This window comes from Idiotropiscis lumnitzeri, chromosome 12 (assembly GCF_059441095.1).
Source record: "Idiotropiscis lumnitzeri isolate Australia: NSW breed Sydney's pygmy pipehorse chromosome 12, RoL_Ilum_1.0, whole genome shotgun sequence".
Lineage (NCBI taxonomy): Eukaryota > Metazoa > Chordata > Actinopteri > Syngnathiformes > Syngnathidae > Idiotropiscis > Idiotropiscis lumnitzeri.
This window is the reverse complement of record NC_142402.1, coordinates 15,270,476-15,294,036: the sequence shown is the minus strand read 5'-3', so window position 1 is coordinate 15,294,036 and position 23,561 is coordinate 15,270,476. Positions and strand designations below refer to the sequence as shown.

The window sequence follows — 23,561 nt, the reverse complement described above, 5'->3', positions numbered from 1 at the left end:
CAACTATAATTTTTTAACTGCTATATTCTTTTTCTCTAAATGTTGTGAACTTGAGTTTCCACACTTGTTTTACAATGAGCAGAATATGTGTTGAAGAGACTGAGGACAGCAGGAAAACAGAGCGCCACAGCAATGTGCCAACTGTGACATATGGCAAGCATCTCGTGTCGCTGACAAAACTTGCGCTTCAAACGCACACACATTTTTCTTTAAGATCAATCACTTGTTATCACTCTGACATCATCACTATTATTCTCAGTCACTCTGGGACATATTTCCATCGTATCTGGAGTTTGTGATGCACTAACAAGCCTTCAAGTCACAGGACGTCATCTCCCAACATTCGCATGTATTTTAGGAGAAAAAAAAACCCTCAACATTGTCAGGCCGGAGAACCTTTCAAACCAGCTTGAAAATCCCAACAAGTAAAACAATGCGACAATTTCATGTCATCCGGCGAGCCTTCGTGTCAACAGATCTTTGCGTCATCCTGCAAAGACACGACTCACTGACATTAATATGAATTTACGTCTACCTTCAGGACACTGGGATAAAATATCGTTGAACATAAACCAGCTGAAGACAGCTCAAGAAAAAGTTAATGTGGTGATGTGGCACCGTCCTGAATTATAAATGGTCGGCGTGTATTTATGTTCAAAGGGAGGATGCATGCAGTGTATGTGTGCCACTGCGGCAGGGAGTCTCCTCACTCATTGGCGGAGTCTCACACACACGTACGCGCGCACACACACAGCAGCACATGCTAACTGGGTCAATGAGATTCCCTCATCTTCTGCTAACAGCGTTTGATAACCAACACATACTCCAATTTTTTTTGTCAAAGTTGTCGACGTGGGGACTGAGGAATGTTTGGTCAACTGCATGCGCCATATGCACAAATCTACTTCGAAAGATGTGGGCAAAGTGCGATCCGCAGGCAACACAAAGTCTGCATCATGTATACGTCGTGTCACGTTTTCATCGCGTTGATGACTCACGTGTCCATACCATGCAACACAAAGCGGTAGCGCGGATACAACATTTGTTTTTCTGGGACAAACCGTAAGGGAGAAGCAACCCCCAAAAGCTGCACACTTTCCCGGAATCATCCTGCCCAATATACGCTAACTTGTAAAAACCTGAACAAAACTATTGCTTCCTTGACAGAGGCAACAAAAGTAGCAATAGAGAGAGATATTTGCCTCTCGTTTGTTGCTATAGGCAGAAATCACAATTATTTTCTTCTTGTCTAACTTGCTGTACATGCTGAGAAACACCTGTCCTTTCTGTGCCAAGTAGGGCAGCTGTGTTGGGCTCTTGTTTTTTAGAGGCTAGGATTGATAGCGGACTGTCTGACTGACTTCCTGTCCATGCCGATTTGCTGTCATTTGTCCCTATGTTGTCATGGTAACAGCATAGCGAGCGTGACCGGCCTACTGTAGGTCAATTGTTTTTTGTTTTTTTTTTAATTGGGATTTTGGGGCACCGATTATTGAATTCTGCCTCGAAACATGACCTAAAAAAATAATTTTCTGCAGAATATTTAGTCTATATCCAACCGTCACCATTTTTGTTTTCGCTGACCTCTTTGGCCCGCTCCAGCTCATTGTGGAGCGCTTGCTTGGAGATCTCCACCTCGATGATCCGCTGGCGCAACTGTTCGTTCTCGTCCTCTGCTCGGCTTCGCTTGTCCTCCACGCTCTCCAGCTCGTTGTGCAAACGCACCGACACGTCTTTGGCCACCTGAGGTCACATGATCACATGATTTTTTTTTTTTTTTTTTTTACAGAACTGACAAATTCATTTAGTTAAATCACCATAAAATGATCCGTCCTTGAATCGTATTTCACCCCGCGCATCGAGATACATATCGAATAGATTTATATTGGAGAGATGCACACCCCTAATTTATAGACATACACACCGTCATGTCACTTATAAATGAACCCAGAAGTTCATAACACATCCAGACAGACTGACACACAGAGACTGTGACACCTTGAGGTCCTGCTCGAGAGCGCGCAGCAGCTCCCCGTCCACGTGTCCCGTCTGAGCGGCGCGCAGGCCCTTCTGCTCGGCTTTCCTCAGGCGGTACTGCAGGATGCGGCAGTTCTTGTTGGAGCGCTCCAGCTCGCGCCGCAGCTCCTGCAGCTGGTACACCTCCTCGTCCATGTAGGTGTCACGCAGCTCCTCCATCTCCGCTCGGAGCTCCTCCGCCTCATCCTGCAAACCGCAATGTGTTTTCTAGTGAATACAGAGCAACGATTCGCAGTTCGATAGTCTATGTATTGTGTGCACATATGGAAAATGTTTCCAATGGAAGCAGTTCCCAGTCACTTGGCTCTGGATGTATATTTTAAATTTAATACAGAGCAGTGATTTATTTATGTCAATTAAAGAGTGCCGGTATCACGGTATGTTCAGTTTTTCATTGTGAATATCACTCTAACCAGTCCTGAAGTTGATATTCCTATCCCAACTAAAAACAGCAATGTCAGCCACTCCCACACCATGATTCTTCACAGGTCGACTCAACAAAGAAGTCGTAAGCTCGTCATTTTACAAAGAATCTTTTCCAATTCATCCATTGACTTTCTCCCCCCCTTCTGGCCTTGAGCATGTGGCGGCTTCTTAAGAGATTGTGGTGAACCTCCTACTCTACCACTAAGCAATTCTCAAACTGTCAAACGAAATTGCACACGGGAGCACAGTTTGATGTTGAAAGGAGACATGAAATATTGGTGCATCCCACAGAGATAAGACGCTTAGTTACATCATCTGTAGCGCCACTACCAGACCTCTCTAATCACAAGCATGTATTAGCATGTAATCCCCAAAAGGTACGCTCTATTCTATTCTAGATTTCGATTCAATTCTGCATACTTGATCAGAGCCACCTCATTGTTATTTAATCTCTCGGAATTGCTGTTTATTCTTCGTCATCTGCCGAAAGAATCGCCTTCTTTAGGAGCGCCAACATGCTGAAAATTAATTAATTTTCCTGGTGAAAGTGTATGTGTAATGTTCCCAAACGTTACATGACAAAATGTAAACAGCTGCGCATTGCGGTTTCTCCTAACATCAGTTTTACCAAATGACACAAAATGAAAGGACAAGAAAGTCTCAAGGACTTGCGCTAACTTGAGCGGGGAGTCCACCATTTAAATTCGAAGCAGCCAGTTCCACAGCTTCCTACCTGCTAAAAGCCGAAAGCTTTTTCTCCACCCTGTTGTTTTGGGCTCAGAGTAGAATAATTTTAAGGCTTCGCTAAAATGAATAAGGTCATTTAAGAGTCGGTTCCAATAGCTTCGCCGCTTTAATTACACGTTTAATCAAGTTGGAAGCCATTTTGTGATGCTCGCTACTGCCATCTACAGGATCGGAGTGGAACGGTAGCGCAGTGGTCTACTCTATATTGGGTGACTTTGTAATTAATAAATGATGTGAAGTCGAAACAGTGAGCTGTCTTCTCCCTTCTTACGCTTCCCATTATTGATTCGATGGGCGGCTAAATGTTCTTCATCTTCATCAATGACGCGACTTCATCTCACTCAAGCTGCAACTTAGCTCGGACAACACATCATAAAGTTCATTAAAAAAGAAATTTGCACGTCTGCTGTCCATTGACGAACGAACAATCCTTTTAAAATTTCTTCTGGCGACAGAGGCTTTTACGAGAAACAAGCTGTTATTGATTCATTGAGAGGAAATACAAAGGTTTACGGTGCTCTATTTAAAGTAGAGACGATCATCCGTAAGATGATGCAAAGTGAGGAATTCACTTCACATTTTGTCCTGAATATGAAAACGACAAGCATCATTTGATTTCTTTCAGAGGACACTTTAAGTTAGGTAGGCATAAGATTCCAAAAGGCTGAACATTTTTCCATTTAATATCCGGAAAGCTAAATAGTTACATTTTGGAGAATATTTCATGTTGCACACAACTTTTTAAAATGATAATACGTGCATACTGTATAGCAACCACAAACGAAGCAACAAAGAATTTTTAAAATGACTTTTTATGATTTGTGATTTTTTAACATAAATTTTAAGAAACTTTTTTTTTTTATTTTACCCAAATATTTCTCGGCATAAAGAACTGTATCTCGTTCCTTTAGACTAAATAAATGTTAGTAAATGTTTCATAACTATTAAGAAGCTTTCCCTATGATCCAAATACTTTTCATTATTTCTTTTTTTCACCCAGAAATTCCAATATTAAACTCCTACATTCCCATTTATTTTAAAAATATGTCAAACAATATGATCAAAATGTAATTTTAGGAAAAAATATAATGTACATAATGTTATGACCAGTGAGTCTAAAGCTGGTGTGTGTTACTAAGGTGTTTCGTCAAGGACATATATGCACATAGTGAGTAGTGTGTGTGTGGGTGTGTGTGTGTTGGGGTGGACCAGCTGGCCCTGCAGGAGGCCGCTTGAGCCCAAGCACACATGAGACACGCGAGTCCTCAGGGACGGGGCAGCTTTAGTGCGGAAAGCAAAGCTGATTAACTACTCGCAATGTTGTCACCAAGGCCAAGACACACACACACACACCCCCCCCCCCCCACACACACACACACAAGGCTAATGCTAACAGAAAAATTGTGGTGAATGCTGACATTTGATTGAAAGGTATTAATGCTTTTATCTGCAAAGGCGGGAGTAAGTCACATGTTTACGTCATAAGGAAGTCTCAAATCTTAACCAAGTCTCAAATTACTGTGACGAAATCAAGAAAATCAAGACAAGTCTACTCTAAATTTCAAGATGAGTCATCATTACTTGGGTTAAGTATGACAGAAGTCAAGCCAATCAATCTTGCAAATTATAAAACAATAAATCATTAGAATAATAAAATAAAATAATAAAGCATTAAAATCAACACCATTTTCTTGACAAACAGCACGTCACCACGGCAACAGTGTTCAATGAAATAAAAAGCTTTGATGAATTTTTCAACAAACGTATTTTTATGAAACACCTAATGTAATAATCATTATAAACACAAATTCATTTTCATTTCTCCAAACTGTCACAGTCCCTTTATTTCCCAATGTTCAACCATCTTGCTGTGAGATAATCTGTCTCAAAATTCAAGTCAAGTCCATTTTACACAACTCTGCTTATTGATGCTGATGAATCAGACAGCATCAATCGAAAGGGAGCATTCATCGCCACTTGTTTGCAGGGTGATGCAAAAAAAACTGTCACACAGCAAGGTGGATTGTGGTCACCTTGCTGTCCGACCATGTCAGTCATTTTATCATATTTTTCATGTATTAGTTGAACCAAATAAAGTTTCAAGTGAGTGGTGAGCGGGAAAACCGTCCTATATCCCATTAAGATCCAAATAAGCAAACATGAGAGTCACACGTGCTTACCTTCAAATAATCGTTCTCAGATCTCAAATCTTCGATTTCCCTCAGCAGCTCTTCCTCGGGTCCTTTGGCTTTCTTCTCCGGGCCGGTCCGGACCCGACACACCGTAGCCTTGGGGTCGGGATTAAGCACCAGAGTAGTCGCCGTCGCAGGTGGTTCTGCCCGCAACGGACGCTCTGCCCCCGGGTGATCCTTTTCACTGGAGCCGGTACCGGACTCGGCGTCGCTGCTGGCCACAGGCGCCAGCTCAGACAGGCAGTCAGACAGGTCCGAACTGCTGTCGGTCTGGCCGACCAGACCGGTCGGTACCCGGACTGGGGAGCCATGGCCGATTGGTCCAGGGCACGCCGGGACCAGCTTCCCCTTCTTGGCTTTGGCGAGGATCGGACTGCTGGCTGCTTTAAGTTCGACTCCGGGGAGCCTGCCGGGTTTTTTGGACAGCCCGGCCTTGGCGCTACTCCTGGCCGCCGAGGCGGGCTTCTCTTTCGCCGCTGTGATGTTGCGCCTCGAGCCGCGGTTCGGAGCTTGCTGCTTGCCGAGTTTGGGCGATTTGGGTCCGATGGTCGGCGGTTTCGCGGCGCGGGCGTGCACGTCCTTCAAGAAAGGTCTGGCCGGGGAGGGCACCCGGTTAGGTCTCTTCTTCTCCGGCTGGGTCGGTCTGGTGACGCTGCCTGCAGAGGCATCGGAGGTCTCCATCATACACCAGCAGGAGGAGAAGGAAGGGGAAGAGGAGGAGGAGGAGGTGGAAGGTGGTGATGGAGGAAACGCTCGGTCCTCGGCACCGTGGGACGGTAACAACAGTTGTGGAGCGTCTTCCTGATCGGGTTCGAGATGAGCATCCTGCGCGGTACCGCGTCCACTAGCGTGCGCTCACTCTCTCACTCACCAGGGTGTCATTGTGGTCCCCGCGGCGGAGGACGACTGCAGTCATACCGGATTAGGGGGCGAAGGAGACAGGCAGGTGCCAGACATGCTGGCGGCTGAAGTGTAGCTACACTTGGCCTTCCTCTCGGTTCCGGGTCACCATTTCCATCCCCTTCGCCTCGGTCGCGAGTCTCTGCTACTACTTCTCGGCTGTGACTCGACGTGTCAGATCCGCAATCGCTGCGGTTGTGTGACGCCCGTGATTGGCTTCACGGCGCATGCGCAGGTTGCAACGCGCACACACACGTATACAAGCGCGCCGACCTCGTGGGTTTTGGATGGAAGCTGGGCGCTCGTGCACACGCATGCTCCGTACACTTGATGCACGCTCCAATACGGATTTCAGCTCTCTATTATTTAAAAATCAATCACTTGAACCACGTGACTCATTCAACACTCAATGGACATCTGAATTTACATCTGTCTTGTTTCAGGTGAAACGAAAATCATGATAGTTTCCAATTCCTACATCGTTAGCCTAATAAGATAATTGCTCTAGTCATTTTTAACTTTCTGTCACAATATTAGTCAAAAAATACCAATGTCCATGACTCCTTGCTAAAAATGTATGCCTTATTCCTCAAATGACCAGTCATCCAAGTCAAGGTTATCCTGCAACTGAAAAAAGTTTAATCTAAAAAGCAAAATCATAAAATATTCAACAGCTGTGTAAACAAATTTCAGTTCCGACTGAATCAGATAAGTGTTATTAATCATAATTTTAAGGATGGCTCAGTATGAAGCAGCACAATAGAACGACAACCGCAATAACAAATGGATTATTAAAGCAATTTCTTATTTTTTTTAAAGGGAGAATTTTCTCTTTAGATCGGCCACCTAATGTTGTGGTTTGTAAACACAACACTGCATCTTTATCAGCAGGACGTTTGCTTTACTGCTGTAATAAACGGATGATAATCAATGGCGGGGGCACTGTTGTTGTCTGCAGATCTGCATACAAGATCAAGAGAAACAAGTTAGCATGCATAAAAAGGTGAGTATCAACACGAATCCTCGTGTGTTGAAAGGGAGACGCAAAATGTAGTAAGCAATATTAAACAAACTCAATGGAGACCGCATGAATCTGGTAATAAATATAGACATCTTTAATTTCATTAGTCCAAAAATGCCACAATAGTTATAAATAGCAAGAAATTCAAATTGCAGCGATAAGCCAGAGGAAAAAAAATACAGTACAAGGGAGCTGTATAACGGTTAGTGGCAAAAAAAATAAATAAATGCTTGTAAGCGTTCTTAAATGTAAAGCATGTAAAAATGAAAACGGATCATTTGTAGAGAGATGGATAATAGGACTCATATTGCTAAAGCGGGGGACACATGTACCAATTTTTAACATTTGAAGCTATTTTGAAAACAACAGAAACCCTGCAAGATGTATTATGCTCTTACGATGTGTAGTGTATCTGAGATGACCAACACAACACATCGCACAAATCAGAGTGCGCGACTTGGACAAACTTGTTTTGAAGCGCACAAAAATGAAAAAAATAAATAAAATGACATCCAACAATGAGGCCTTAGATGAATTTGATCAAAAGAGGGAAAATGCTGAAATTTAGCCCGATTCTTGGTACGTATGTACCCCGCTTAACTTATTTTTGTATGAAACCACGTCACAGGGAATAGTGTTCAATAACAAAATGACCCAAATGTGCATAGACAATTTTTTTTATGGGCCAGCTCATACTAGAGTAGGCAAAAACACACTGTAAAACTGTTTGTCTCTGTGCCCCAAAAATATTTCTGTCATAACCGTCAACTTTTTGCACGTCAGCTTCATTCCCAAACACATTCCGGAACATTCTGACCATTTCATATTAACGTAATCTCAACCACCTACTTGCTACTTTATCATCATTACAGCATTTAAAAATATATATATAATAAAGTGTGCTTTTGTCGAGCTGACAAAAAAATGGTATCAGGTAAGCTAAATTAAGATGAGAAGGAGCCCTAAAAAATGGGGGTGTTTCGCTACCTCAAAGGCACGTGTGTATGTGGGTGCACAGCTGGTGAGGTAGTCAGGGTGAAGGCGGAAGGATGTGGGTGTTGAAGTTGCAATTTCCAAATCGCTGCTGCCCCCTTGTGTCAGTTTGGCACACTGCACGTGTGTGCGGAAGGATGTTGACAAGTTGGTTGGTGTAAGGCAGCGGTAGGGAACTCCGGTTCCTCGAGAGCCACATCCTGCCTGTTGTAGCTCTCTCCTTACTCCAAACACACGTGATTGAAATAACCAGGATCTTTTCAGGCTTCTACAGAGGTTGTTTATGTGCTGATCGTTTGAATCGGGTGTGTTTGGAGTAGGGAGAGAGCTAAAACAGTCAGGATATGGCTCCCGAGGAAGCGGCGTTCCCTACCAATGGTGTAAGGTGTTGGGTTCGGTTTGGTGCAGGACGTTGGGGGTCTCTCAGCAGCAGCGCACGCGCGGTGGAGGCAACTCTGGAGGCACTTCGGGTTCAGGCTGCAAGGACAGCACGCTGCCAGCGAGCTCCTTGTTGGGAACCTCAAGCGGCATCTGGAGGGACGCAAAAAGAGAAAACGATTACCCGAAACAGAAATAGTAACAACTAAACACAGCCAAGGTCAAACTGCTGACAAAAATGGAAAAAAACATGAGCGACATAAAAAAATAAAATAAAAAAAAGATGAAGATGAAGCGTTATGTAAGTGCACTTCATTTATCATTTAGAAGAAACTGGATTTTTATTTGTTGGACTATTTCTGTAAAAACAAGCATCCAGATGAAGTCATCGTTAGCATATAAATCACCAAGATATAAGTCCCCCAATTTTATTGCAGCCATAAAACTACTCTCCTGCAAGATGACAGAAACTGAGTTATCCTACTGGAGTTCTCGGAGGCTCAAGTCTCCTTGACTTTGGATTGCGCATCACGATATATGCCCACCTTGCTGAGAATGTCGTCCACAAGCTTGAGGAAAATCTCATCCACGTTACAGTTATCCTTGGCGCTCGTCTCACAGAAACGCATGCCACTTATCCGAGAGGAAAACTGTGACACACACAGAGACACAAACGCCCACGTTAATATCTCATGAGTGTCGCGAACAAACAACCACCCCCCCCCAAAAAAAAACCTAAAAGGGTCACTAGTTAGTTTCTAAACACTCACTCTCTCTCCTTGTTGTCTTGAGATGACGCGATCGCTCTCGCAATCCATCTTGTTGCCCACCAGGAGGAGCTCCGCCTCCTCGGAGGCATACTGAGGCACAAAGCGAAGAAGAGACATAGTTCATTTGCAGCAGCGGGACATATTTTATTTTTAATTAACTGCTAATTTTGATCTGATGATTTACATTTGAAAATGTTTTATTTTATGTTTATTATGATGATAATTTGACATTTATTTTTTCTCTTAGTTTGATATTTATTTTTTCTTTTGGAGGAAAGAAAAATTGGATTTTCACATTTTGAATATTTAATTCTGTTAATTATGACAGTTAACTATTTTGTTGTAAATATTTAAAATACAGTTTTATTATTTTTAATTATAATAATTGTTTGATACCCTGGTAGATTTTTGGTATAAATTATTTTTGGGGGTAAACAACTTTGATATAATTTAATACCACTTCAATTATTGCAGTAATTATTTAGAATCAAAGTACATTAAATATTTGTTTTCATTTTTAAGAATTTTCAATACTGACAGTATTTGTTATAACTTATTCGTTTTGGGATACATTTTTTACCCTAATTTGTCTTCATTTTCAACATTTGAGCAAATTTGATATTCTAATGTAAACTCATGTAATATTTTTGAATCCATTTGATTATGACCATACAAAATGTTCCTGAACTCCATGTCTCTATAAATTACACAATTACTTAGAGTAAATTTGGAGTGTTCAAGAATTGTCACAAATTTACCAGATTTTTTTCCCCCTTTCAATATTATCCCTCATTTTATGGCTGATGATTAAGGTAACCGACATTCGTAATTTGGATACTACTCATGAAGTGGGAAGTGTATTCTGCAACCTTGTCAATCATCTTCATCCACTTGGGAAGGTCGTCAAAAGTCTCCTGCTTGGTGATATCGTAGACCAGCACGATTCCCTTGGCGCCGCGGTAGTACGCCGATGTGATGCTGTTGAATCGCTCCTGCCCAGCTGTGTCCCTTTCACATTAATACGGAAATTGAGTCATAATTCACACTGGGCTCAACAAGGAGAGCGTTCATACAGCCTTGTGAAATCAATTAGCGACAGTGTGTTGACAGGTGCACAGCGTCTTGTCAATCAAGCTTCAACTCAAAGTGTGCACTTTTAAAGGAGACATATTATGTCATTTATTACTATTTAAAACAGGTCTAATGTGTCTGTGACCTGCCTGTCAAAATACCCAAACTAATCCCAAATTAGTCTCACTGTTACACAAAGTTTGGTCGGTAGTGCAAAACAGCTCGCTCACAGACACACTTTCAATAATGTATGGTTAAATCTCACACTTGTGGCAGCCGATACTATAAACTAAAAAATACATATTCCATGATATGCCCCCTTCAAAATGAGGACGCATCATATGGCACGGCCTTCACGGGTTACTGTACCTGCGGCCACCCCCCCCGAGTCACAGTGGGGGCAGAGATACTAGATGGCGTCGCCACTCTCGTAAAAATGGCGGTGTGGACGCGGCTGTGATGGAAGCTCTTCAACATGACAAAGCGCACATAGAAGGTGGGGGAGGGGTGCAGTGGTGGGGGTGGGCGTGCTGGGGTGGGTGTTAGCTGACAGGAAAAGATGTGTTAATGACACAAGGGAGGGAGACACCGGCAACACATGCAACATCAAGCACACTCCCAATTTCGAGATTGTGCAAGGTGGTCATTACCGAGTAGTCCGGCAGTACACAACAAATAAATGGTGCCTTGAGATAAGAGCTGAATTTCTTTTGCGACCAAAACTCTAAACATTCACTCACATTTCAAGGCACTACTGTATATACAATATGATATATCTTTGCAGTGCTACATCTTTGTGATTTAGAAATGAATAAAACTATACATGGATTTTCCATGACTATTACATACAAGATAGTAACAAAAGAAAATGTACACGTGACACAATGAGTTGCATCTGTTGCATCCCATGCGGCTAGAATATAGTATAGTATGATGATAAGGAGCCGCATGTGTGGCAGTAGCATGCATTGAGGCAGTAGTGATGTGTTAGAGCATGTGACACACACAGATAAAACATGCACAAGACGAATGGCGTTGAAAAACATGCGCCTACCAGATCTGCAGCCGGATCTTCTTCCCCCTCAGCTCCACTGTCTTGATTTTGAAATCAACTCCTAGGAGGAAGAAAAACAGCATTTGCAGTGGTTATCTTAACTTACAATTCACAAGTATTACAATTTATTTGAGAAACATGTGTTTTGAGGTACCAACATGCTACAACTTGGAAGTCTCCACTTTTTAATCATGATTACAATGATTCTCGGTGTGTGGTATAGAATGGCAGGACAGAAAATGTAGCTCTGTCATGATGGCAGCTGTCCGCATACGTGCGACTATTTTGGGATTGGACCCTGATGACTGACTGCTGAGTTGTTTTGCTCAAAACAACAAACCAGGAACAGAAAATATGAGTGTCAACGTCAACATGATAACGCTCAAAATAAACGTCATAGTGTGGGATAATTTTATTTCACTACAGTGGTGACGAACTCACTAGAAGCAATAAATGTAACACTATAAAAACATTCCTTTATTGCCTTTATTAGCTAATTACATCCCTCAAGATGAGATAGACACACTTGAGGATGTAACGCCTTCTGCTGGCCACATTCAGTCATCTTTATTCCGTTATTATTAAATTACGATTAAACATTCAGCAAGTCACATGAAACAAATGTAACGCGACGGAGTGGGGAATAATAGAACACAACGAGAAATAATATTATCGAAGTAAAAACGGTTTAAATTGGCTTTTGCTCGAATATTTTGCACTACTGTTAGTTAACCCGGTTGGCTAACTAAGAGATACTAACTTGACCCAATTAGTAAACATAACATTGAAATTTGATTTATTTCGAAATTCCCCCTCCCCAAGGAAATAGAGGACGACTACTTTTGGGAATAATTCGTTGTTGCTTGTAATAGGCAAAGCCCTGTTCATAGTCTTGTACGGGGTGATAAACGGAGCCCTAATACTGTAAATCGTGATTAAAATCAAGAAGTCACCTAAAGAAGGTGACTTCTTTTTTTTTTGCCCCTCACCTACGGTGGACTTGCAGGCCTCGCTGAAGGTAGCGTCGGTGTATCGCTCCATTAGGCTCGTTTTACCCACGCCACGGGAGCCGATAATGATGATTTGAAGCTTAAAGTCAGCGGGTCTGGGCGGCATCTTCCTGCGGCGAGATTGAGCCCCCAAAGCGGGCGACGAGTTCGAAGAGCTCCCGCCGCTGACACCGACGGCCCTCCGCGGGATGTCATATCGAGGATCCATCAGCGGCTCCACATTTGAGATTAAAAGTTGAAAAAACACAACTTTGAAACTTTTTATTAGGGACAAATTTATTCAGTCCCCCGGGAAGTATGGAAAAGTTTGCTTCGCCCTGAGGATTGTTGTTGTCCAGCCATTAGACGCCAAAAGGCGGTGACGTCATTAGGTCTTCCAAACTATATCCGCTTCCGGCGGAAATTTTCTAAAGCATAATTAAATATTTTATAAAAACGTATTTTCAAGAAATATCGAGGAATTCAAGTATGCTTACATGTAATGTTAATCAGACTCAGTTACATATTTATTCACAGCCATGTTGAAACGTACTAAAGTACTTTTTACTTGAGTATATACGTTTGAAACTAGTTTTTAGTATTCCTTATTTTGTCAAAATAGGTGTTACATTTTTAACCTTACGCCAGTGATTACATAATGAAAAAAGGAAAGGATTTGATTGCCTGAGCAAGAAGAAGCAAGCTATTCCCCATCCGTGTGGTTAAGCGAAATTAATATTTGAGTATTCATAGCCAATGATATCATTGGCGAATTTATCTTTTTTTTTTAAAGTTACTGCTATTAAACCTTTTCACTTTCTTGCTTGTGAGAATCCAATTAACTACTATTTTATTGGGCGGATGTATCTATCTTATTGATTAAGGCTCTTTGCGACAGAATTTGTCGCCGCCATTTTTCCCTCGGCGCTTCCCGTAGGCTGCGCAATGGAGTGACGTCACACCCGAGTGGCTGCAGCTAATCCAAACATCGACGACAGATCGTCCACGGCCACTCGAACTATCACCGAACCTCCTTCGCTGGGGGCGTTGAACGACAGCATGGCTGCACAGAAAATAAATGAAGCCCACGAACACATAGCCAAGGCCGAGAAATGGTAAGAGCGAGTCGCTGCATCGCCTTTAAAAACGTTTGGTATGTGCGAGTGGCGGCTAAAGGGCCACTGTTGTGATTTCACGCGACAGATTCACTGACAGATGAATGAATGCGTGTCATCGATTGTGTTATCAATTGTGTGATTTATTGCAGCTTAAAGACAAGCTTGACAAAGTGGAAACCGGATTTTGACAGCGCTGCCTCAGAATACGCTAAAGCAGGTAATGACTGGGAACAAAAATAAAAACACTAATGCGGGTTACACATACCGATTTTTACTACGCGCATGACAAGGAAAATAATCTTTCGGCATTATTTTTTTCTCCCGAAGCATTTCTGTAGACGTCAATTATATAAAGATTTTTGTTATTCGCAGGCCGACCAAGTCCCCATCTATACAGCACACACAATGATGTCTGTTGTAGTACCAAGATTAACCTGTGAATAGCAGCATAGTGCCACAGGACATCCAAGAAATGCACGGAAGCGTAGAAGAAGAAATAGAAGTCAATAGGCTAATAATTTTATATGACTTTAAATGTGTGTGTTTGCCTTATTTCTATTTGATATAAAGTTGTGATGTAACGGTATTGCAAGAAAGGCACTTTTGTTAAATTAAAGTTGGAAAAGTCAAAATCTTTGAGACTTTGAAAAAATATGGTCAATCTCGTTCATCTTCCAAGCAGGTCGGGGAGAAACAGTACCTCTCAACACACCACCACACCAGAGGATTATCAGTTATGAAAGAGACATTTGACAATTCTCTGTTGACTTAGATCGAAATTGAGGGCAACTGTTCCGATTGGGCCTGATTTTGGTACGCGTGTAACCTCACTTAACTATCGCCTCACTTTCTTACAGCCGTGTGTTTCAAGAATGCCAAGCAGTACGAGCAAGCCAAGGATGCTTACCTGAAAGAAGCAGAGTATCACACGGAGAACAAAACGTATCCTTAACTCCTCCCTGTTCTTCACTCGTCGTTCCCACTTTCACTTGCTTTCTTTCCTTAACTTGCCACCTGCAGGCTTTTCCATGCTGCCAAGTGAGTCCCCTCTAGTCCATTCAGAACCTACAAGGTGTTTTAGTATTTTTTTTTTTTCATGTGTTTATCTCTATTCCTCAGGGCTATCGAACAAGCGGGCATGATGATGAAAGAGCAGAAGAAGATGCCCGAAGCCATCCAGTACATTGAGAAGGCGTGCATGATGTACATTGAGAACGGGACACCTGACACCGCCGCTATGGCGCTGGATCGCGCTGGGAAGTCAGTATGAAACGAATAAGAACAAAAGAATCTTTACTTGAAACCTGCACTCAACGGGATGTGTGATTATTTGCACAGGCTGATCGAGCCCCTCAACCTGGAGAAAGCGGTGGACCTATATCAGAAGGCCGCTGGTGTGTTTGAGGTATCGATGATAACATCTTGGTTTATTATCGTGTTATTATAAGATGCATTTGTTATTTAATTGTGTCGTGTGCTTGCTGTAGAATGAGGACCGTCTGCGTCAGGCTGTGGAATTGCTGGGCAAAGCTTCCCGGCTGCTGGTGAGGTTAAAAAGGTAAAGCGTGGCACCTTGATGTCTTTCTTCTTTTTGGTAATGGAAGTGTTGAACGTTTACCTACACGTGTGCACAAAGGTTGGATGACGCTGCCGTGGCTGTGCAGAAAGAAAAAAACATGTACAAGGAGATTGAGAACTTTCCAATGTGCTTCAAGGTCAGTTTTCTTCTATCAAAAAAAGTGTCATGTTTTTGAAGGGCAGACTTTGCCTGTTTTTTTTTTTTTAATAAATACCTAAATACAAAAGCTGAATGAATGTTGTTCTTGTTCAGAAAACGACGGCCCAAGTGCTGATCCACCTTCACCGAGGTGACTATGTTGCGGCGGACAAGTGCGTCAGAGAAAGCTACAGGTGGGATGCATTCATCTTTAAAGAAGACATTCTCCGCATTTTTTTTATTTGTAGTTGAAAATAGTTTCCAGGGTCGCCTTAAAAAAAGGTCTTTAAAATTCTTGCGTTTGAATACACAAAATAATGAACACGTCACATTTAACATCCTTTCACTGGTTGAAATCTCATTTTTGAGGGGACCCGGTACTCACCTCTGACAACAACGTAGCTCTGCTTACCTTTTGATTTTGATATGATAGCGCGGCCGTGTAGTCCAGTTAGTGAGCATCCGCTACAGAGACCCAATTTATGTTATACAAGCAGTTCAATACTCTTTTTTTTGTCATATGTCCCCTTGAAAGTCTTTTTTTTGTGGGACGTTGCAGCCTGCCGGGTTACAGCGGTAGTGAGGACTGCGTTGCCATGGAGACGCTGCTGCAAGGCTACGACGAGCAGGATGAGGATCAAGTGTACCGTGTGTGCAACTCCCCACTGCTCAAATACATGGACAACGATGTGAGTACCTCAGTATTACGTCATGCATACGTTCACCTTCATTCACCAAAGAATCGGCAGTTTAAATCTGTAGCTTTTTATCTTTTGTATTGAAAAGTCCTAAAAGCAAATGCAATGGGAATGGCAAAAATTTTGGAACCCGGTTCACATGAGCCTTAGTGCGCCTTATGGTCGTGAAACTACTGCGAGTGGTTCAGATAGTGGATTTTAAATATAAAAATATATGAAGTTATTATTATTATTTTACATATTTTTACACAAAATACACTTTCATTTGAAAGCATTTTTTTTAATTATCCATCCACCCACCACCTATAACAATAAAAAAAATGGTTTGATGTTTTTTTTCAAATATATTACAAAAAATACATTCTTATTTTGATTCTTATTTTGTTTTTTAATACAAAAAACATGCATCGTAGGTTGATTGAACACTCTAAATTGTCCTAGGTGTGATGAATGTGTGCGCAGTTGGTTGTTTGTCTTTGCGTGCCCTGCGATTGGCTCCTGCAGGCCGCGACCCCCGTGAGGAAAAGCGGCTTAGATAATGGATGGATAAACAAAAGCCATCCATCTTGAGACACCAATGTTGTAAGTGCTTTTGTGTCTTACATTGTGTTTGCCACGTGCAGTACGCTAAGCTGGCCATCTCTCTGCGGGTGCCGGGCGGGGGAGGCAAGAAGAAGAAGGCCGCCGCCGCTCCAGCAGGGGGCGCCGGCGGGGACACGGCCGCTGCCGCAGAGGACGAGGATGAGTACGAGGGGGGGCTTTGTTAGCTTTTTCCCCACCTTACTGCTCTCCTTCCTACCTTTCGTCCTTCCGTCTAAAATCTTCACCACCTCTCTGCTGTGATGGCCGGAATGGGCCTATGTTGTGTGGAAGAAAAAAAAGAGAGAGAGAAATGTAAAATGATATTACAAATAAGACTTCTGTAGGTGTTGCAGATCCATTTTAATTTAAGGTGAAAGTATGTAAGTTGTCATTTCTGGTCATTGTCACGTGCATGTGTGCATTTGTTGTTCGTCTTGAGAAAAATAAATATGTAAGATGCGTATATGCAATAGCTCTTGCATTTATTTGGAATTCCAATAATACCCCAAATGCATGATTCTCCAAGCTCAACGCCATGCAAATGAATACAAACAGGTCAAAGGACATCTTGTAGACAGTGATTTTGTGTTCGTCTACCTCCAGCTTGTGTGCGTGTAACCGATTTTAAATCATTTTATCCTAAAATGCTGAGTCAGCTTATTGTTTTTAAAGGAAATCATAATAGAGGGATGGTTTTTTTTGTATTTTGTGCTTTTGCCCATGTGTACATTCCTGAAGAAGCTAATATTGTATCTGATGTATATAAGACGTGCACAAACACCAATAAACAATCCATTCTGTGGCATTTTCTAATCGTATCCTTCATATATTTTTCTTTAGATTGTATGTAAACCTCGTGAAATTATACCTTAAAAATAAATCGTGAACAATTATGGCCTAAATTTTGACTTTTTTTTTCTCGCGAATTTGCCTTTATTCTTTTGCAACATTAAAAATTTTTTTCTCAAAATTATTTATTTTTATGCTGTGTAATATGACTAAATATTAAGGCTAAAGTCAAATATAAGTTATTAGATGTATCATGTCATATTCTTAGGTTCTTATTATAATTTTTCTCCTGATTTATATTACACCATATGGAAGGCTTTTTGTTACAGCTCCAGCTGCTGTGAAATGCGCTCTATAAGTAAAGTGTTCTTGCTCAAAGACAGCTGGGACCCTCGTGAAGATACGCAATTTGGAAAATGGATGAAATACACAAATCTACGGGTGTCGAACTGAGAATATCCAGGTGTCAATTGTCTTTTGAAGTTGTAACATACTGGGTCTTATACGTACTACAAGGTTAGTAACACTTTACTTGCAGATTTGGAAAGATATGCGGTAGAAAAAAATGTGCCCCAAATAATCTAGCAATTTGAGTGAGTTGATTTTTGTGAAGAAAAATTAACAAAATGAGTTCTTGCACTTGCCGGTTTCTTGTTCCGTGCCGTCCTTGATAGTTATTTTTTTTTACGCGACAGCCCATTGCACCGGGAAAAAGAAATTACAGTATGCATTTGTCATTTTTCATGAAGACAAAACGTGATTAGCAGTGTGTGGAGAAAACAGAGAATTTATCTTTATTTTTTATAGTAAGAAATTTGGGTGAGTGTTGGATGTGGGCTCACCTCTGTCGTTGCGGAATGCTGCGAAGCGCTGCAAACAAAAGTGGAATGAGGCACCATTTTGGTTTTATTCGTCACTTCCATCACAGCCTTTATTATCATACACGTTCACATTTCACTTACATCACCACCTCTTATGTATCTGCAATGAAAATTGACAATAATGAAGTGCTTCTCTCATGCTACAATGCCCTTCTAATGCATAGTTTGTCTTGTTTTTTTTTTTTTAATTTCTCTTCAATCTTTCAGCTCCAATAATCGAGCGCCGGGGAACCTTCTGCTCATCTCACCATTTAATTATTTTTTTTTTGGGGGGGGACATCACACTGGTGGGTCAACTTGCCGTCCCTTGTGCAGCAAACGTTACATACGCGTCATGCCGTTCTATGAAATAGTTCTAGTCTAGTCAGAGCAAACATCTCCGAACATACAATGAAAATGTGTGTGAAGAGCGCTTCCTGAGAAAGATGTGTGTGTCAAGTACAAACGAAACAAATCAGGCACATTGTTAGCCTACTAGCATAGTTGCCGGTCAATTTCAGATGTTTTCATTAAAGAAGAAAAAAAACAAATATTTTTAGAGAGAACATTGGGATTTTGTAACATTTTATTGGTAAGAGTGAGTGAAGAATGACTTAGGCAATTATGCGATTAGGCTAACGTACTCAAGTGGCTCTCCCAAATAAAAATGTCCCTTCATATACGTTCCGTCCACGTGATTTTCACCCAAATGACAAATAATTTTCAGTTGATTCACTGCTTTTTTTTTTCTTTTTCGTTTTAAAAAAACCCACTAAATTTGATGGGGAAAAAAAATGAATGCCAGCAAGTGTTTTTTTATTTGTTTTGATTGAGATTTAATATAAATAAGAATTCCTCAATTTGTGACTTGATGAATACACAAAAAAAGTTTTGGGGTTGCTTGTCTCAAATACAATTCTCAAAAACTTTGCAGAGAAACAACAAAAAAAGGTGTTTTGTGTTACAGAGAGAGAAAAAAAATGTTTAATTGTGTTGCGTTTTGATTGTTCCAAGTAAAATTCTCACTTAACTTAGAGATAAACAAAGAATGTATTCTGTTTCAGCGAAAAAAAGAAAGAAAAATCAAGTTGATTAATTTTTCATGTTAAACCAAAATATACATGCATACTAGATTTTTTTGTGCTTTTGCTCTCATAAAAACCTCATAAAACTTCACAAGAAACAGGGGGGTGGACATTTGTTCTTGTGTTTTGGAGATTAAAAAGATATTATATATGTGGGAGAAAAAGTTTTTTTCCCCCGAAAATGTTCTTCTAAAATTTGCTGATTTGTCTTTTTACAATTGGATTTCCACATTTTGGCACAAAAAAATTCTTAGTTATTCTTTTTCAAGATAACATTCATTTAAAAAAAACAAACAAACATTTTTTTGGGTGATTTTTTTTTCCTTAGATGAAAAAAAAACATTCAGAAATGACTTATGCCATAAATGATGTTTTTAGGTAAATGATTTATAAAAACATTTTGTAAAAAGTTTTTTCTGTTGCTTCTCTCCAAATAGTCAGTTTTTTAAACTTGTCATGCAACACCGGAATACCCAAAAATTGTGTGCTTTTCAGTTGTTTCTCTGCAAATTTTGAGATTTGAAATTTGTCTTTTTAAATGGAGCTTTGGATCCCTCATGTGATCACACATACTGAACACGTATGAGAAGAGCACTTCTTGAGAAAGATGTGTGTGTTAAGACTTCAAATAAAATGCACAAAGAAGAAGTGGTTCTCCCAAAGAGTGTGTGTGTGTTCATGTGTTGCACCCATCCACATCAGTCATTAAAAACTATTGCACGGTCCACTGTTCCAAGAATTCCAGTCAGAGAAGAAGAATTGTGCTCATTTGTTGTGGGAAGTCCTTGTCAGAGGTCCTCGTGTGAGCATTTTAGAAAAAAAGTCTTGCAGGGTGGAATTTTTTTTTCTTTCGTCTTTTTTTTTTTTTTTTTTTTTTTTACAGGGTACAACGTCACAAAAAGTAGTCATCTTGTCCGCCGACAGCAGCACCAGCAAAATTTGTGCTCAAAAAGTCAGGAAAAGGCAGGCGGGTAGAAAAAAAAGACACGCTCACTGCGTCTTCTCACGTGTCCACTTGATCATGGTCTCGGGCGATCGGTAGAGGAAGATGAGTTTGGCGTACATGTCCTCCTCAAGGTCCAGCTCGCCCGTCTCGCGCACCAGGAAAATGTCAGTGCACAGCTTGAGGATGCGGTCCACGTTGGGCAGCTCCTCGAACATGATGGTGTGCGAGATGCCACTGAAGAACTCGCGCACAAACTTGCCGATCACCAGCACCACCGACGCGTACAGGCCCATGATCCTGACACGCCCACACAGACACGCGCAAGGCGGGAAAGAAAGACATTAACAAAAGTCCAAAAACTAATAATATTTCTTTTGTTGTTGATCTCTCAAAATTTTGAGGTTAGTAAAATATTTGCTAAAACTCTGAAAAACAAATATCCAAAATGAGTTTTTATTAAAGAATTAACATCTTTGGGTTCTTTCATGGTTCATTTTCTCCAAATTTTGAGAAAAAAAAACATGGTAAGAAATCAAGTATTAGTGTTATTTTCGGTTGTTTCGTCTGCATATTTGATCAAATTAATCCAAAGAACAATGACGATTTGTATTTGATTCTCATGAAATTTTAAATTATTATGTAAAAAAATGAAACTTTTGAAAATGTTTATAGTTGTTTTTCTCCAAATTTTGAAAATTAAAAAAAAAAAAAGAATTACAGGACAAAAATGAAATGTTAATTTTTTTTCAATTTTTGTAGTTTTTTTTTTACCCCGTTATGTGAACAGAAACAGCAAAATCACATGTGTGTGTTTGGGACATGCATTGTGTTATGCTCAAAATGTATATACGTCAGAGGTCGTACCCGTAACCGGCCAGAAAGCCGAGGCTGGGTGGGCTGACTTGGTCGCTGAAAACGTAAAGTTCCAGGCAGGCATCGTGGTTCTGACTCTTTTCAATGGGGCCGCGTTCCGTCTGGTTGACGATCCACCACTCCTGCAGCTGACGCTGGGTCGTCTTCACTTGTCGCAGACTCACACTGATGTTCAGCATCTTCTCGTCTGAAGTTCACAGGAAAACAATACCGGAAAATGACCAATGAGAAGAATAGAACACGAAATGGAACTTGTGTGATAAAAGTGGCTGCTTAAAAATTTTACTTTTTTGGGGGGGTTGTGTTGTCCCTCCTCATTCTTAAAGGGGAAGTCAACTAAAAAAAAGCTTTAAAATAATAGCTTCTAAGTGGCATTCTGATTAATATTGAGGTTGTGTAATAAAAATTATCAACAAAATCAATAAATTTTCATCCATGTCAGGGCGGCCATTTTGCCACTTGCTGTCAACTGAAAATGACATCAGAGGTGTCTAAATTAGTAGAGTAGAGCTTTTCATGTTTTGATGGTACGATGCAAGTTTCTGTCCTATTTGTTAATGGTAATGCACATACAGAATACTGCCCTGAAGCATGATTAAAAAAAAATATTTGAGAATCGAAAAAAAAAAAAAATCGCAATTCAATCTTTTCACTAATCGTTCGTTCCTAATTCTACACCCGTGTTACGACATAAAGTGGAGGTGTAATTGCCAGAATTAAGCATACTACCTTTATACAGTTGCTCCACGGGCTTAGCGCCCGAGTCGCTGGGCGCTCTGATGAAGCGCGGGAAGATGTTGCGGAGCGTCCTGCATGCAGAAAAGAGAACGTGAACGCGATCCACTTGCGCTGGAGCTCGGCAACCGGTCCACTCACACGTGCGACTGGCTGTCGTTTCCTCTGAGCAGAAGCACAAGCTCCTTCTTGGTGTCGTTGGCCAGATTGGTGACCCGCTTGCCGGACGCCATCTCGGCCTTGGCTCCCAAGCTTAAGTTGCGCTGTACCGACCAGGACACGGTGATGGGGAAGTCCTCGTCCAGGGCCAGCATGTCGATCAGGGTCTTCCTGCTCGGGGGGCTGATGGTCCACAGAGAGTTGGAGCTGCCCTTCAGCTCTGCGATCACCAGGTCGCCCGGCATGTAGCCACCCAGCCACTCCAGCGCCTCCTGGTGGTCACACAGATTCGTATTAAGACCCCCGTTTCTTAAAGCAGGGATTCCCAAACATAAGCACACGGAACAGCAAGACTAATTACCGTACGAGTTGATTTCAAGTTGTCGAAAATTGCTTGGGAAGCCCAAGCCAGCATTAACAAGACATTTTTTTTTGTCAAACAGGCCTCATTAATTTGTTCATTCAGAGCAATAGTTTGTTGAATATTTAATTATTTATTTTTATTTGCTGGTTTGTCAATGCCTTTGTTCTTTCCCTGTGAGTTTGATTATGTTTAGATGAAACAAAATATTTTTTGTTGTTTTTAAATTCCATTAACCTCAAATACTAAGAAATAATTTCACTTTTTGTTTGTTTCTGTTTGCTTGTGGAGACATTTTATTCTTAGCGCTATACTCACCTCGTCGTCATTGTACAGTCTGACGAAATTGGTAAAGTCTTTTTCCGAGACTTCCTGCAGTTGTTTCTGCTGAGCGCTCATGGTGAAGATGGGCTGCCATGGAGCAAAAGGCAAACATCATGACGGACTTGCCACTTTTATTTTTCTTTTTTTTGCGTATTTTTCTTCTTCTTCTCATCTCACCTGAAAGCCAGCCAGCGTGATCTCGAAGGAGACGTCTAGAGGCGGGTTAACCACGCCGGCCACGGACTTGATGAGCGACATGAAGAGCAGCGGGAACCACACGATGCAGATGAGCAGCATCACGATCATCCCGCCCATGCCGTACTTCACCACTTTCTTCTTCTTTTGGCCTCGTGGCTGTGGGTACCTCTGTAAGGGTGGGAAGACAGCTTCTTATTACGACATTTTGTCTCTTTTCTCTCAGTCTGCCGAATCCTCTCAAATTAGCAGCTACATTAGGCTTTTGGGTCTTTTAGCAATTCTTTTTTTTTGCTACTTCTGTCTGTTTTCACACTTCTCCCTCTTAAGCCCTTTTAAACTAAATACCAACAACATTAATGCCGTTTCCTTGGTCTTTCACCACCGAAAGGACACATGAAACATATTTCATGTTGTTGCTATTCCAACCTCCGCCTCCTCCCAAAACTATTTCAACTTTAATTTTCGCAGCCATTGTTACTGTTGTCATGCGCCATTACTGTTTGTCTGTTTTTTTCTCCGAAATCTCTTGGCAAAGTAC

General features: G+C 41.3%; 4 protein-coding genes across 11 annotated transcripts in view; 1 reads left to right on the top strand and 3 right to left on the bottom strand.

Moving 5' to 3' along the window:
• mtcl1 (microtubule crosslinking factor 1) overlaps nucleotides 1–6,504 on the bottom strand; it is a 28,202-nt gene extending 21,698 nt beyond the window's left edge. For all 5 annotated transcript variants that reach the window (XM_088311129.1, XM_088311131.1, XM_088311133.1 and 2 more), the window contains exons 1-3: nucleotides 5,391–6,504; nucleotides 1,999–2,223; nucleotides 1,585–1,743 (exon numbers count right to left, since the gene is read on the bottom strand). In XM_088311129.1, the coding sequence (XP_088167255.1) occupies nucleotides 1,585–1,743; nucleotides 1,999–2,223; nucleotides 5,391–6,086 (1,080 nt within the window). In that variant the 5' untranslated portion in view covers nucleotides 6,087–6,504. The remainder of the gene's footprint in view (nucleotides 1–1,584; nucleotides 1,744–1,998; nucleotides 2,224–5,390) is intronic.
• Nucleotides 6,505–7,394: 890 nt separating this feature from the next.
• Nucleotides 7,395–12,973, bottom strand: rab12 (RAB12, member RAS oncogene family). Its single transcript, XM_088312175.1, has 6 exons — nucleotides 12,579–12,973; nucleotides 11,590–11,650; nucleotides 10,334–10,472; nucleotides 9,465–9,554; nucleotides 9,240–9,344; nucleotides 7,395–8,847 (listed from the first exon to the last, which is right to left on the bottom strand). Exons 1-6 carry the CDS (start codon nucleotides 12,805–12,807, stop codon nucleotides 8,740–8,742), a joined length of 732 nt encoding a protein of 243 aa, XP_088168301.1. The 5' UTR covers nucleotides 12,808–12,973; the 3' UTR covers nucleotides 7,395–8,739.
• A 520-nt stretch (nucleotides 12,974–13,493) lies between these two features.
• On the top strand, nucleotides 13,494–17,498 carry napgb (N-ethylmaleimide-sensitive factor attachment protein, gamma b). The gene is made up of 11 exons (XM_088312177.1): nucleotides 13,494–13,693; nucleotides 13,846–13,913; nucleotides 14,554–14,638; nucleotides 14,717–14,734; nucleotides 14,816–14,956; nucleotides 15,035–15,101; nucleotides 15,184–15,254; nucleotides 15,333–15,411; nucleotides 15,528–15,607; nucleotides 15,973–16,102; nucleotides 16,735–17,498. The coding sequence occupies exons 1-11, from the start codon at nucleotides 13,638–13,640 to the stop codon at nucleotides 16,876–16,878; spliced, it is 939 nt and encodes a 312-aa protein (XP_088168303.1). The 5' UTR covers nucleotides 13,494–13,637; the 3' UTR covers nucleotides 16,879–17,498.
• Nucleotides 17,499–19,592: 2,094 nt separating this feature from the next.
• Nucleotides 19,593–23,561, bottom strand: part of piezo2b (piezo-type mechanosensitive ion channel component 2b) — a 51,902-nt gene continuing 47,933 nt past the window's right edge. For all 4 annotated transcript variants that reach the window (XM_088311087.1, XM_088311090.1, XM_088311088.1 and 1 more), the window contains 6 exons: nucleotides 23,003–23,191; nucleotides 22,820–22,912; nucleotides 22,123–22,412; nucleotides 21,976–22,055; nucleotides 21,238–21,433; nucleotides 19,593–20,670 (listed from right to left, as the gene is read on the bottom strand). In XM_088311087.1, the coding sequence (XP_088167213.1) occupies nucleotides 20,418–20,670; nucleotides 21,238–21,433; nucleotides 21,976–22,055; nucleotides 22,123–22,412; nucleotides 22,820–22,912; nucleotides 23,003–23,191 (1,101 nt within the window). In that variant the 3' untranslated portion in view covers nucleotides 19,593–20,417. The remainder of the gene's footprint in view (nucleotides 20,671–21,237; nucleotides 21,434–21,975; nucleotides 22,056–22,122; nucleotides 22,413–22,819; nucleotides 22,913–23,002; nucleotides 23,192–23,561) is intronic.

Bases quoted from the DNA above. Each gene is read 5' to 3' on its own strand.
- napgb (XM_088312177.1), top strand. From the start codon at position 13,638: ATGGCTGCACAGAAAATAAATGAAGCCCACGAACACATAGCCAAGGCC. The intron at 13,694-13,845 runs GTAAGAGCGAGT...GATTTATTGCAG, and splicing joins ATAGCCAAGGCCGAGAAATG to CTTAAAGACAAGCTTGACAA. The intron at 16,103-16,734 runs GTGAGTACCTCA...TGCCACGTGCAG, and splicing joins TCAAATACATGGACAACGAT to TACGCTAAGCTGGCCATCTC.
- rab12 (XM_088312175.1), bottom strand. From the start codon at position 12,807: ATGGATCCTCGATATGACATCCCGCGGAGGGCCGTCGGTGTCAGCGGC. The intron at 11,651-12,578 runs GTGAGGGGCAAA...TCTTCCTCCTAG, and splicing joins GGCCTGCAAGTCCACCGTAG to GAGTTGATTTCAAAATCAAG. The intron at 10,473-11,589 runs GTAGGCGCATGT...TTAATGTGAAAG, and splicing joins AAGATCCGGCTGCAGATCTG to GGACACAGCTGGGCAGGAGC.